The sequence below is a fragment of the Sinocyclocheilus grahami genome, unplaced genomic scaffold (genome assembly GCF_001515645.1).
Source record: "Sinocyclocheilus grahami isolate Dianchi unplaced genomic scaffold, SAMN03320097.WGS_v1.1 scaffold413.1, whole genome shotgun sequence".
Lineage (NCBI taxonomy): Eukaryota > Metazoa > Chordata > Actinopteri > Cypriniformes > Cyprinidae > Sinocyclocheilus > Sinocyclocheilus grahami.
The window spans coordinates 111,061-126,953 of NW_015505592.1; the positions used below are offsets into that span (position 1 = coordinate 111,061).

The 15,893-nt window shown below is 37.9% G+C and overlaps 1 protein-coding gene across 1 annotated transcript in view; it reads right to left on the minus strand.

The window, feature by feature from the left end:
• Positions 1-15,893, minus strand: part of myo16 (myosin XVI) — a 182,646-nt gene that overhangs the window by 109,859 nt on the left and 56,894 nt on the right. Inside the window, exons 4-5 of the mRNA XM_016232534.1 lie at positions 392-500; positions 137-238 (exon numbers count right to left, since the gene is read on the minus strand). Coding sequence (XP_016088020.1) covers positions 137-238; positions 392-500 — 211 coding nt within the window. The remainder of the gene's footprint in view (positions 1-136; positions 239-391; positions 501-15,893) is intronic.

A 15,893-nucleotide genomic window follows, 5' to 3' on the forward strand; every position in this document is an offset into this window, starting at 1 on the left:
TATATATATATATAAATTACCGCTCCCACACTTGCAAACGTTAGTGCACTGTTCAACAATCTCCAGGTCCTAGTTATGCATTTATTTAGTCATACAAACCTGGTAAATAAGGAACCAAATGAATGAAAGACCCTACCATTCTCCTCCAGGTGTCTGATGAGGATGTAGCTGGTTTCCGTCCCCTCTGTGGCGTAGTCGAGTGGAATGTTGCCATTCACATCCTGCAGGAGCACGTTGACTCCAGCCTTCAGACGAGGTGTGATGGAGAGGAGAGGGGGGGGGGGGGGGGGGGGGGGAGAGGGAAAAAAACCAAAAAACATACAAAGTACACGTTTTTTATGTAGTCATATAAAACTGATAAATAAAGAACTAAATGAATGAAGGATCCTACTATTCTCCTCCAGGTGTCTGATGAGGATGTAGCTGGTTTCCGTGCCCTCTGTGGCGTAGTCGAGTGGAATGTTCCCGTTCACATCCTGCAGGAGCACGTTGACTCCAGCCTTCAGACGAGGTGAGATGGAGAGGAGAGGAGGAGGGGGAGATGGCAGTGACATAAAGCAAAACAAGACATAAACAAATGGAGTCCCTTTCGCCCCATTCATCAGTCTGCAATCAATGATAAACAATGGTCAATTATCACACTTTCCCAGCATTCCCCAGGCACCCGAGCTCAGGGATGAGCTACATTCACAGAAAATAGTGTGTTAACTAACTCATTAAGATAGGGGCAGGTTAATAGGGTCTCCGGTTCGGTGCGGAGTGTTTGGGTGGCAGCGGGTGATGTGATTTATGAGTGTCTGGTCTCTAGAGACTCCAGACCCTGATAAGACTCTGGATGAGCAGAAAAGTATGACGCAGGGTTACAAATGAATAGCTACTCTGTTACATGAACACAATCAGAAAAACTAGACAGGGGACATTAAATAAACTAGATGACGTATTAGACAAGAACTGGCCAGAAACAGAACAACTGCACCGTTCAGATACTGTTGTTATACTGACATTGAAGGAATCACACAATAAAACACCCAGATCACATCGCACTGCAAAATGCAAATAAATGCATTTTCACTTAAATATTACAAAAAATACATTTCATTGTATTGAAGTAAAGAGAATAAATAAATACATATTTTTATTTAAATGTTAAAACTAATTTCTAAAAATATGTATATATTATTTTTTCCTTTGAATTGAAGTAACGTGACTGAAAACAAAAAAAAGACGGACAGACGGGAGAGAAAGAAAAAAAGAAAGAAAGAAAGAAAGACAGACTTTCTCTTCTGGGAAAACTGAACACAAATATTAATCATTCGAGAGCATATCCATTTTGTGTGTCCAATCTGTAGTTGTCCAAAATTTGGTCCAACAACTGTGACAGAAACTTAAGACTACTGGTTGCTGTCCAATCCAAACTAAATGACTCAAATATGATGACTTAAATAAATCTTAGTGCCACTAATGCAGGTAAGAGCCATGACAGGCTTTATTAGCCACGTGCAAAAAGTATTCCAAAGACCGTATTAACTCCGCACTAAACCGAGAAAGAGAGGAAGATGGCTTGACTTTAAAATATAAAACGAAACTTTAGTAAATCACTGCGTGAGATTTACAACTCTCTCTCACAATGGCCTGTGTGTTATTAAAGCTGCAAATGACACATCTCCATCTGACTGCCTGGAGCACAAAAGGCAATATGACAAATCTGCAGCTTATTGTCTTTTTTCCCAGCATGCATTACAAATCCAGCCATCAGCACATTCAGAACTGTGAGGTTGTGTCAATCATACACTGAGATTAGCAGTAGGTTAATGAATGTATTAATTAACATTAACAATCAGCAGCTCCTTTGTCTGCATTTATGAGCGATGACTTTTTTGGACACACCCCTACAAAGCACACACACACACACAAAGCTCTAGAGAGCGCTGACGGATCTGACAGTGTGCCACAGGAGTGTGTCATGACCTCCTCCCTGCATCTCACACCACAGGAATCACAACAGTACTGAGCGCAATACACCGCAGTCCTCCAACTCACTGGGGACACATGAGGACATGGGGTGTGTGTGTGTGTGTGTGTGAGAGAGTGTTTGTATTGGTGTAGATCCATCGATCCGTCTGGCGTGGAACGGTTATTGAACAAGATGTGAACGGTAAAAGCAGGAGTGTGTGTGAATTGATTAGGCAGGGTCAGTGTGAAGGAGATGATGGTGTGATAAGGATGTGTGTGTTCAAACTCTCGTACTGAGAGAAGAGCTGATGAAGATGTCAGCATCACCTCCTCTGATCGACAAACTGCACCATGTCCTCTGAGACACTTTGAGAGTCCTGAATACTAAACAACCAGCACACACATCGATTTACAAACTTACCCTTCACCTCACTACAAACTAAATTCTCAATGTGAGAACTAAATTAATATAAATGTGTTTTATAAAGGCAGTAGACATATGACATGACCTGATATGACATACGACATGATATGATATATGACATGATGACACAACATATGATGACTCAACATATGATGGCATGACACGACACAACATTTAAAGTTTGGGGTCAGTATTTTTTTTATGTTATTGAGAAAGAAAATATCTTATCCTCACCAAGGCCTGCATTTATTAGATTAGAAATATAGTAAAAATAGTATTGTGAAATTTTATTATTTCCTCCCACCCCCCCCGTTGCAATATGTTTTAAAATGTAATTTATTTATGTGATAGCAAAGCTAAATTTTCAGCACTTATTGTTACATGATCCTTCAGAAATCATTTAAAATTCTGATTTGGTGCTCAAGAAAAATTTCTGATTATTATTGCCAATGTTGAAAACAATTGTGCAGCTTCATATGTATGTGAAAACCATGATTTGTTTTTTTCAATATTGTTTGATGAGCAGAAATTTCAAAAGCACAACATTCACTTGAAATACATCTTTTTATTTTAATAAATAATTGCTAAATGAACTTTGTGAAGCTGAACGAATAAAATATAATGAATCATACAAAACCACATTTTTAAATAGTAGTTTACATTACATCATATTTAAAAAAATTTCATGTATTAACTACATAATTAAAAAGAAGTCAATATATTAATATATTTATGCAATTAAAAATGACAAACCTGCTTTTCAAAACACTTTTCTATAATATAATATAATATATGTTTTTATAATACATAAAATGCAGTGCAATACATTTATGCCCCAATGCCATACCATACCAGGACAATATTGAAAACTCTGTGTCTGAGACTAGCAGTGGTAACTAACAGATTGATCATCATGGGTTAGACAGCAGTCATAAAGTGTGTCATAGATAGTCATACCTATTCAGTACACTCATTTGAGGGCAGCACACGGGGTTAACAGGCTGACCTCCAGGACAACCAATCTTGTGTTATGATGAATAACGTTAGTTGTTAATTTACCCTGACAGAAAAGCTTTCAAATGATCTGCAGTGTTTCATGGGATAAGTGTTAACATGCAGCAGTGCTAGAACAGGAGACGTGTGCTCAACCTTCGCCATGTTGCTTATTGATCCACTCCACTCCTTCTCCCCATCACTTCCTTTTTCATTCGCTTTCATTTAGAGATATTTTGGTGCAAGCAATGTCACAAGGAGGAGCCGAGGGATCTGCTCACACACACACTTAGCAGGAGTTCAGCTCAGGTGTGCTTCAGAGGCCACAGTAACTGAACCTGACAGTACAGAGAAAGGAACGCTGAATCATGTCAACAAAGGAGAACCAGATGAAACATCCTCCGCAGTAAAGGGAAAAACAACAGTGACTCCATCCTCTGACTGCACGGAAACAAGGACAATCACGTAACATAATTACATCTCATCTACATGATGATGGTTGCCTGTGTCCCATTACAGGGCTTTGAGCACAGGCTTAATTGCCTTTGTTTAATTTAATCGGTCATGATCATATGCTAATAGCAATGAAAGTAAATGAGAATGCAGTTAACTTTCTAACCAATACAGCAAACTTCAGAACATCTGCATGGTTCACTGATGTGAATTCATTATTCGACACCTTTGACCTTTTTAAAACTACTCAAGGATTCTTGCACCGTAAACATGTATTATGACAATGTTCCACCCTTTCCACTTTCCAACTTAATTTTGACAACTTTTTACCCTCACTGACCTATCTACACGGGACACAAGCATTGAATCATGTCAAAAGCAAACAGAGCTCATTATAATCAGTGGTACTGTCTACGCTGGATGTGGTGTGGTGTAACGTGTAGAGTTTGACAGCTGTGAACTGATGTTCCATTCTATTTGTGATGTACACCATGATTGTGCCATTTCCAGCAACAGGACAATAGGATTTGGAAAGTTCGCTTTGACCTATCCAGTGTAGACCGCCTCAAGCTGTAGCATAAGCAAAATCTGAAATTGCATATTGTCTAGCAGGTACTATATTTGGTTTGAAACTTACTTTGGGACGGTTTAAAAAGTATGTTCTCTATAGTATGAATGAAATTCGGTCGTACTACATCCGCCATGTTGTTACTGTCACTTGACCTACCAGCATCAGTTGCGTCGCTTCATTGCCATTGGTAAATCCTCTCCTGTGGCCTCATGGGATTGTAAAGTATATAATAGACAGTAGTGTTGGGTTCGAGTCCACCTAAGTCGAGTTCAAGTCGAGTCAGAATCTTTAATCAATCACCTAAAATGTGTAGAGTCCGAGTCAAACTAAACACTACAGTTTGTCAGTATCTTAATTGTTAATTAATGTTCATTTAAATGTAACAAAAGCAAACTTCTATTGCATCTTGCCATTTTGATTTTTGTAAACTTAAAGTCAAGTAATAGAAGTTATGGCTAACTCGATGTACATACTTCAGAGTGAAACAGCTTTTACAATGTAAAAATCACAGAGCAGGACTTGACTTTATTTAGCTGGGCGGTGTGGTCCCAGGGCGTCCCATGCCTCCATTGCTAATTCCAAAACATCATTTTAGAGCAAACAGAGGCTTGATCTACTGATAGCAGACTAATGCGGTTAATAATGAAGTTATTAGAGAGAGCGAGAGAGAGAGAGAGAGAGAGAGAGAGAGGTTAAGCGTGTGAGAATTACCTGAGTCTGTGCGTCGCTCAACAGTATTCGGCAGCAGCATCACTGCTAATAGCTAAACTGTTAAGTTCATCTACTTACAGAACAGTGCCGTTATTACCTCGTTAGTGAGAAATATCTTGTAACTTTTAAGGTGGATAACTTCTTTACTGATAAAATCACCAGAACGGCACTAACAACAACAATATATTTATTACAACACCAAAAACTAATACTAAACTATTGAAAGTAAAACGTTCTCAATCTTACTGAAGGCAAGTAAACAGTGTAATTATTAATTGCAAGCAGAAGGATAAATAATTAGTAAATAAAAAAATAAAAAAAAATAAACAAATTCAGATAGGTCTATATAGTATAGATTACTTCAGAAATAACCTACTACAGACATTTAATGAAGTAATAAATATAAAAATAAAACCGCACAAATCTAAACCGTTTGCATTAAATATAAATGATTCTTATTACTTATTATTCTTATTACTTAAAGTGCCCCTATTATGCCATTTTTAAGGTTGCTAATATTGTTTTATGAGTCTCCTAAAACAGGTTTACATGCATGCAAGGTCAAAAAACACGTTAGTTTTCTCAAAAAATAGATTTTTTTCCCCTCCTTTCCGTGAGCCCTCACTGCTGTGATTGGTCAGATGGTGCATTCCTTTGTGATTGGTCCAGAGTCCGTAGAGAGATTGGCTCTGGATTGGTCTACCGCGTACAGCGCGCGTCGGAAACGAAACGCCCATTGCCATGACGAAATGACAGCCCTGGAGACTTGTCAATACATAGAAAAGCTGGTATGGATTGTACCTTACCAATTCGAGCTGGAGTCTGATGATGAAACGGTTGAAGTGGCTGATCGACAAGAGACTGATTCGCAAGCACGACTGGAGCAGGCCGTTTCTCAGTGGTAAGTGTCAAGTGTTAACAAAGTTTGTGGTAATAAGATGTGATAAAACAAATTTACTCTCACAGCGTAGGATACAGCGTCTTCTCGACATGATGTTAACCACACGGAAATGTTACTGTTTGTGGACGGGCAAGTTGTCGACGTAAAACGTGGGCAGACAATATGCAAATGTGTTACTTCGTGACGGAGAGCCGTAACAGAATAAGATTCAAATTCCTGACGACTCGTTTAGGCGATTGCGAGCCGACTTTTTTTTTTTTGATAGACAATAACTATTTATCATGCACTGTCGGCTTCACAACTTTGCAGATAGTTTATGTTCACATACAGCTACATGACACACTGCATGAAAGGTAATATTCGAAAAGGCATAGCCTAATAGGGGCACTTTAAGTTACTAAAGTGATTCAGTCAAGAGCAGTGAGTGATTTTCTCGTTGTCTTTTGTCGTTTAATTAGCATTAATGATAAATGACAACAGGTTCACACTGCTGTCGCTTTAAGACCTGACGCACGGATCAAATATTTCGACATCCGTATTTCTCCCAACTGTTGAGGTTCACTTCAGACATAACCAAATGCATTTACATGAATACCCTCCAAGACAGGCATTTTGACATAACATTTAATGTACTGGGGTGTGTAGCAATAACATGCAAAAGAGAACTTATCTCAGCATTCGTACACTGAGAGGTGTTCTGGGTGTGTGCGCACAGAAATCCGGCAGCTTTCAAGTACTGGCAGGATGTAAAAATGCATGCAAATACTCAGTGTCCCTTTTGTGACAATGCATCGTGTCAGTGATAGTTCCGTTAACGGTCCCTGGACTTGCTTGGATTCGGAAATATTTTTGGAGTCCCAAAGGCTCAAGTCAGAGTAAAAATGCATCCGAGTCCGTAACAAGTCCAAGTCCGCTGGAAAGTTATTCTCAAGTCCGGACTCAAGTCTGAGTACGAGTCCAAGTACCCAAACTCTAGTAGATAGCAAAATATATACAGTATATGCAAATGAACTATGATTGAACTACGTTTGTAACCACATGTGAAGTGTGTAAAGGTGCAGTGACATTTACTGTTGTTTTGTGAACTTTCATGGAAAATTCAGCCATTCAAAAGATTTCACGGGGGAAATGCGAAAGATTTCACCACAGATTTCTCAGCAGATTCAGGTTGGCCATTCAGATTCACCGCATTGAACGAAAGAAAGCTGCTTGGTTTGAACGTGACTTCTGTTCGACATACACTATTGACAATGGACTTTTTTTGCCTGTGAAATTTTCACTAATGTAACTTGATAGTGTTTATATGAAAATGCAGGCACTGATATGTTAATGTGATGTCAACACCATGATGATTTCTGATTGGATTAGACTGGGGAGAGAGCAGCTGAAACACAATTGAACAGAAAGTACGCCTTCAGCTGCATCAAAAGCACATCTTATGTGAGGTGTGACATCCAGAAAATGGACAAAATCTATATCAAATATATGTCCTGTTCGACATACACTATTGACAATGGACTTTTTTTGCCTGTGAAATTTTCACTAATGTAACTTGATAGTGTTTATATGAAAATGCAGGCACTGATATATTAATGTGATGTCAACACCATGATGATTTCTGATTGGATTAGACTGGGGAGAGAGCAGCTGAAACACAATTGAACAGAAAGTACGCCTTCAGCTGCATCAAAAGCACATCTTATGTGAGGTGTGACATCCAGAAAATGGACAAAATCTATATCAAATATATGTGAAGAGGTAACTGATGGAAAATGACCCATAACTGAAAGTATTTTTCCAAATAACATCAGTGAATAATACTATGCATCATGAAATAATGTTTGTTTAGTTGGAAAAGCAGCTCGGAAAATCCTTTTTTTCCATGACGTCAATTTAATATAGGTTTGTTTCTTCAGGAGGTAATCCTCATATGAAATGACTAAGCTAATGAACCCTTACCTAATGCAGTTCTTACCTAAATTAAATAAAAAGACAAGTCTGTGATTGGCAGCCTAACATAGTACCTCCTAAATCCTGACTCTGACTAATCCCAAAAAAATAGGTCGTCATGGTCCAGTTTTGGAAGCAGAATGCAGTAAAATATGGAGGAGGGAAAGAGAGCTAGCCTGAAGTATGAGTGTGTGTGGGAGATTCTGACCTAAAGCACTGCATATTGCACAGCAGAGATACGAGCATTAACAGTCGAGACAACGCAGCACAACATGAGACAAAAAAAAACTGAAACAGAGGCTGAAATATAAAACTGTCTGCATTATAAAACCAGCATAATAGTCAAGGAAATGTGGCGTCAGGTTTCAGAAACCTGGCAAGAACATACTCCTGTCAAATTTAACCCCAAAAATCAAAAGAAAGAAACAAGTAATTATATTTTGGATCATGAAAATGAAACCCATTATGGTTTACATTTTTTATTTCATTTATTCATTTATTTATTTTGCACTGTGATATTACTTTCATGATAATATATACAGGTTATAAACTACTTGGTAGTGTTTGTATTGTCTTTAATTTATGCTGATAAATAAATAAGTAAATAAATAAATAGTGTAATTAACACTGGTTAAAACATTATAATAAAATTAACATTTTACAGCATTTATTATTCTAAGGTAATAATTATTTTTAAATTAAATATTTATGTTGTTAATTCATGTTTATTCATAATACATAGTTAATTTATGCAATTTTAAAAGTTTCAAAATTATATTAGTATATTGCTATAAGCATATCGAACCGTATTTTTACAATTTAAAAAACACTTTGAAACCATAATGGTCATGATGCAAAAAAATTATAATACTGATTGTCTGAAAAATATAAAATATAATGTATTATTATTATTGATTTTGGAGTGAATCATTTGACATGTTTTTGTTAGATTCAACTGTAGAGAGCTCAGCAGCCAAAAACTGGAAATGCATTTAGAGAGATGGTTGACTAGTGGAAAACTTGTAACCATAGCAACGGAGACTACCCTTTCTCCAGAAGGGTGACTCACCCGCAGGCAGAGGCAGAGAGAAAAGAGTTTAAAAGGGCTTGCTTGAGGAGAATTCTTTTTTTTTTTTCTTATCTCAATAACATTCAAGAGCCAAACAGAGAGCTGCATTAATTAACAATATTTCTGACACACAGCTAATCAAATGACATGTCAGTCTGGCTTAACCTTGTCAATCAAACTGCCTTGAATATAGAAATAAGCCATCCTATTCATAGCCTATCATTTCTTATAACTGTACACACATATGCTGCTTACTGAAAACTACACAAGTTATTGCATTGTTTTTAAATTTTTACTCAAAATGTGTGTTCTATACAAGTATCTATATAAGTAACAAGGTATGAATTGCATTTTGATAGTTGAGATGGTAACCACTGATGCGTCCAGTCAATTCATAATTGTCAAAATGTAAATATCAAGAACATATATGGACTAAAAGCAACAAAACAACTATTTTGATTTCACAGAGTCCAAGCTGATATTATTTCCTCATTTGTCATCAGTGAAAAAGGATGGTCAAGTTGGCCGCATTATATCATGCAGTGTGTTTTGCATATCAGAGTTATTATAGTTAACTAAATTATAACTAAAGCAATAAATAAAACAATAAAATAAATGCATTAACACACAAAACAAACCTAATAAAAATGACAAAAATATAAAGTTACTGCAGAAATAAACATAGTACACTAGAATACTAACAGTACAAACATTCCTGTACACACTCACACTTTTCTACTTAAAAGATAATACTATGTGCTCTCTCAGTAGACAGAGGGCTCGTGCATCAGACAGGAAAAGAGGTTGTGGTACAATGAATTTAGAGTGCAATGTGAAAGGTCCTTTTTAAAAGAGGAAAGGCCATAGCCACTATTAAGGGATCTTCAGAGTCACAAATGGAAATGTGTGTGAGTGAGAGAGGATTACGTCTTCATGCAGTTAATCAAGTCTTTACACTATCTCTGCCATACGAGAGCTCTGCGCACACTGACTTGCATACTTTTATGTAAATGAAGCCTACTTTTAGAAATATTAATTCATACAGTGCCGAGCAATGGTTCACACACACACACACACACACACACACACACACGTATAAACATGTTAAAGCTGTTGTGAGTATGATCAAACAGAATACTTCAAAGCGCAATGGCACAGTTCACACGTAGATGCTCAAACACTTTCTCCCACAAACACACAGAAACAAACAGACACAAAGCAGGTGATGATGTAGCTGGATTAAATTCATAAATATTAACCTCAATTTAGAGGAGTATCACACACATTCTTCTTCTGCCAATTGTATACAAACTAGAGGTCTGCACAGGCTTTAAACTGAAGCCCGAACCCGACCCATACCCGAGATCGTCTGACCCAGCCCGACCCAACCCAAGCGGCACAGTTCAATTTAGAGCCCGAACCCGACCCGACATCTTTTTTTTTTTCCCCCACAACGAATAGCCAATTTAAAAAAAAAAAAATGCTGTATTTCACGATTGCATGCAACGGTCAGTAAACAAATACATGTAAAGAAACAGAATCATTAAGGCTCGGCCAGTTCACAAGGCAAAAGAAAAAACACTTACCAGTTATGAAAGTTTATGAACATCAGGTGCCACGGTAACATAAATTCTGCCGAGTTTTTGAATAGTTGTATACGACAAGACGATAATTCATCGTGCAAATTATGGTCATTTTCGTCAGTTAAGGCTCGTTAGCATTCGGCCTGCTTTAAATCAGACACAACGATGCAGTGCGGTAAGATCACATTTATTTGAATTAATTAATTATATAATTTATTTGAATTAGCGAGAGAGAGAGAGAGAGAGAGAGAGAGAGAGAGAGAGAGAGAGAGAGAGAAAGAGAGCGAGAGAGGGATGAAAGTTGCGTGTGTGAACCGGTGTCTGCGCGCCTCTCTCTACAAGCAATGAGGCTTAGTTACTTCAAAAACAGCGATTTTACCCCCTCATTGCAGAGAAATATAACGTTGCGAGTCAGTAGCCTGTCGAAGCTATTTTACTAATAAAAGTTTCCGTGCTGTGTTGTCGTGTGCTATAATGTGTGTGCGTGCGACTATGAAAGCAGCGTAGGCTACTGCACACAGTTTTAGTTTAGCTATAAACCCGAGCCCGAGCCCGACCCGAACCCGAAGCTATTAATTAAACATTAACCCGAACCCGACCCGAAACCCGAAAGTATTTCGGGACCCGTCAGGCTCGGGTCGGGTAGCAGACCTCTAATACAAACACAAATGCCTAAAAATTAAGATTGTAAGGGGCCGTAAGAATGTGTTTTTCATTCCACTATGCTGCTTTTCCATTGTTTTTCTATATAAACATATGTTAGAGAGACGTGTTTGACTGTTGCACCTGACTGTTGTAGTAAAACATTTTTTTTTTTTACATTCCACTACTTTTCTTTTTTTTATGCGAGACCCACACAAAATTTACTTTGAAAATCTCTTTGAAAGTTTGAACTTTAAGGGCCCTATTTTAACGATCTAAGCTCATGGTCTAAAGCGCACGGCGCAATTTCGCTTAGGGCGTGTCCGAATCCACTTTTGCTAGTTTAAGAACAGGAAAGATGGTTGGCGCGCCCGGCACATGGTCTAAAATGGTTGTCCCTATTCTCTTAATGAGTAATGGGTGTGTTTTGGGCGTAACATGCCATAAACCAATCAGAATCTCCCATTCCCTTTGAAAAGCTAGCTGCACTCACGCCATGGCAGATTCGCTTTTACATGGTGGAATTTGCAAGCGGAAAAACTGAACGCTTCTCTAGTGAGGGAAAGGATCTGCTCGTGTGCGTAATTCTGATACATGCAATGACTATCCATTATGACGTAGGCATTTTTTTATTTATGTACACAATAATAATAATCTTTTACATTTTAATCCTTTGATTTTTCATTTTTTTTAAATGTTTGTGTGCTGCAAAGTGTACACGCTTTGTGCACCCGCCTATAGGCGCATATTACTAACGCACTATTTAAATAACAAAAAATATATATCGTGCCAGACTTTAGACAAGGTTTTTGTTGGTCAATGGTGCAGTCTATTTCAGTTGCCTCAAAATAGCAATGCACCAGCAATGCGCCTGAACACACCTCGTTTTCAGACCAGCACGCCCATGGGCACAAATTCATTAGCTATTTAAACAATGTTGCACCGGACGTGAAAATGACAACTGAGTCAGGCTGAAACTAGCAAAAAACACTTGCGTCGCACCTGGCGCCGCATTGCGCCAGGTGTATAATAAGGCCCTAAAAGTCCACATATTATATTTGGTTTATGCCTCACTGGCCTTTCTTCCCAGTGATATTGGACATCATACTGACACCTACTGGTGTGAATGCATTTTTAATTAAAGTATTTAATTAAAATTATGTCATTGTTTATTTACCCTCATGTTGTTCCAAACCTGTATGACTTACTTTCTTCTGTGGAACACAAAGGTAGATATTCTGTAAGTCAGTGGAGTCTGAACAACATTGGACCCCGTTGGCTTTCATTGTATGAACAAAATACACAGATAGTTCTCCAAACATCTTAATTTGTGTTGCACGGAAGAAAACAAGCTAGACAGACTTGAGGATGAGTAAATGATGACAGAATTGGCTGTTTTAACTGCTGCCACTTCACACTGAAGCTGTTTAGTCATCTTTGTTATTTTGTTACATTATTATGGCTGGCGATGTGAACGAATGGGGACAGATGGGGTTGGAGCCTATACATCAGCTGAATAAAGATGTTAAAATGGGTGGATTAGCCTCACCATATTGAACTGCAGAAGAAGCGAAGGTTAAACAATGGCATTACAGATAATATTTCAGTTGAGATACAGACGGAATCAGATCTCTGCATCCAGTCTGGATGTTATTATGGATGTAGCTAACAGAAAACTGAACGCAGGCGCTGTGTGTGTATGTAGTAGTTGTAGTAAAGTGTATTTTTGGCCAGTATTCCTAAAGGGGCTCAGTGATTGAAGTAAGCTGGCAGGCGCACATGGTTTGCTGCTTCACGCTCCACTGAAAATCAGGTCGAAAGTGGTCTGGAGTCAGACATGTATTAAAAAAGTGGAGCAGGTAAAGCTGGTGTCTCCGCGGCGCACGTTCAGAATAACAATAACTAGACAATGGTTTTCTTTGAGATATCAGAGTGTATTTTCCATGGAGATACGAAGATCGTGATTGGTATTTTCACCTGAGGTCTAAAAGTAGGAAACATGGCAGCATGTGTGATCCGTGAGCTGGCAGATCTTTCATTTTCTTTTGATAATAATGAAATGATTCAGTCATCAATATGAAGGATGAAGAAGCTCACTGGATGAGGAACAGCTTGTGTAGGAATCGTTGAAAATGGATTTGGATTGAAGGAGGCGAATATCTTCCCCTGGTGTGTTCCTTTTAGATTCTCTTCAGAGATAAACGCACTGATTCATAGTCTGTTTACACCCCAAGGCTCCTAATTTGTGGAGGATATGCTGTTCAATGACAATGAAATTAATGGTATAAACCTCCTTTCCCCCCACTATTTCTCTAAGTCAGTTTTAGATTCTATTAAGTTGCTCTGTTTTCCTGCAGTGCATCATAGCAGTGTTTAAAGTCGATTTTCAGTTGTATGCTTCAATTATATTGTCGTTGGGGAATCCGAGGGAGGCGATGCACGACTCGATAGCCTGTTGATTTAACGGTATTTCCAACTCTCCGAAAACATCAAACAATTTCAATACGATCGCTGACAGTCAATCTCATTCTCAATCTCAAGCCACAAATTGCAAATGTCATTAATAGTCTTACGGTTCACAGAGGGCGCCCCACGTTGGGCGCCACATTTGTGAAATAAAGTTTGAGAGAAATGTCACAAGCAGTCTTTCAGTCTCACTCTTCCATGTTTATTCAGTGAGAGTAACCAAATAAAAAGCATATTTGATTAATATGACCCAATATTTGATGGCCTATAAGTGCCCGTAGCAAACAGGATACATCTGCATGCTGTGCTGCACTGGAGCCAATGAGCAGAAATAATCCTGAGCTTCTTCTCTCCACTCTAACATTTGAAGTAGAAATTCTCCTTAGGAAAGACACTCTTTGAAGTCACAGTGCTAAAAATAACCTAGATATATCCGTTACTTTGAGCTTTCACTGACACACACACGGAGTGAGCTTTTGCCAGGCACAACAGTGTGAAGAACAACAGTGACACACTTGTGTCTTAACTGTCTGCGAATCCAAGGGGGAGTCAGTATGAGTGTTCTGGTTAAGGCTGTGCAATATATCAAAATTAAATCTAAAGCATGATATGGCAGAGTTTCAGAATTGCAGAGAAGCTTGGGTCATGGTAAATGTTGCTCGACATAAGCTCAATCTCTGCATGTCGCTTAAAAAGTGAATTTGGGAATGCAATGTGAATCTGTTGCCAGCAAAAGATTAGCTGTAAAGGCTAACTGCATTTTCTGCCAAAATAAAAGCTCAATGGATTACAGAAAAATTTATGCAATTAAGAAATTACGATGCAAATATTAGCATTGTAATTTTACAGCTGTATAAATACACAGTACAAGTACAGTATTGCATAGTAATAAGATTTCTTACTAGGTTTAATATTTTTATGTAATAATAAGATTAATAAAATATCTCTTTATTTCTTGATTACTGAAAGATGTCCGAGTTGGTTCTTGTGAAGACAAGTGAACAAGTTTTTTTCCGAAATTGTTCAGCCCTAAAAGAATGGTTTGCACTCAAAATAAATTTTCAGAGTAAGTCTTTATTATTATTATTATTTTCTATGCATAGAAAATAGTTATTTTAAATTGTAATAATATTTCACAATATTAAAGTTTTTACTGTATTTTTGAAATAAAACACAGCAATTTAAAATGCTACCTTAAGCATAAGAGACTATTTTCAAAAACATCTACAAATCTTCTGAATGCCAAACTTTTGAATGGATGGGTACACATTGGTTTTAAATTTGTGTTCATCAATCATTTCAAACACAGCGACACTTTTTAGTGGATCACGTTCATTGTTTCAGTAATTTGATGAACTTGATGATCTGTGGTTACTCTGACAGGACACCTGTGTGAACCTGAGGAAAACCAACTTCATGCAAACACTAAAAATTGACACTAGTTCAGGGGTGGCGAACGTCGGTCCTGGAGAGCCGCAGCCCTGCAGAGTTTTGCTTCAACCCTAATCAAACACACCTGAACAAGCTAATCAAGGTCTGAAGGGTTACTAGAAAGCTACAGTCAGGTGAGTTTTAATTAGGGTTGGAGCTGAACTCTGCAGGGCTGCGGCTCTCCAGGCCCGGAGTTCGCCACCCCTGCACTAGTTGATTAGAAGTCATTACAAAAATAATCAATTTTTGTATCTAATTCTATGAAATCCATACATTTAAAGTATGACTTGAAGCCTAATACTTTTTGCACCCGCTGTAATTTTGGGAAAAATAATTAATTGAATGTGTCAACTGCCTCAATCAAACTTAAATCCTTAAATCCTTTTGCCCAATAACAAGCTTTCTGAGTGCTTTATTGAATGAGTGAATTAACTTTATTCAGACATTATTTCGCTAATCTACTGTGCATTTAAATGAGACATTTAAATGGATTAAAAAGATGTAGCTCTTTTCACATTAGATAATTACATTAATTGCAGAGAGGCACAGGTTGATTTCGTTAGAGGTGTAATAATCAAAATTGTAATAAAAAATTAATTTCATTTATTGCATTGGATATGAATGGTTGATTTCATATGCTGCACCATAAAAAATGTATTGTTCTGCAGGGACGGGGGAAGTAGGGGTGCTGAGGGGGCTGCAGCACCCCCTGTTTTCACATGGTTGCAAATGCAACGCCAATTTTG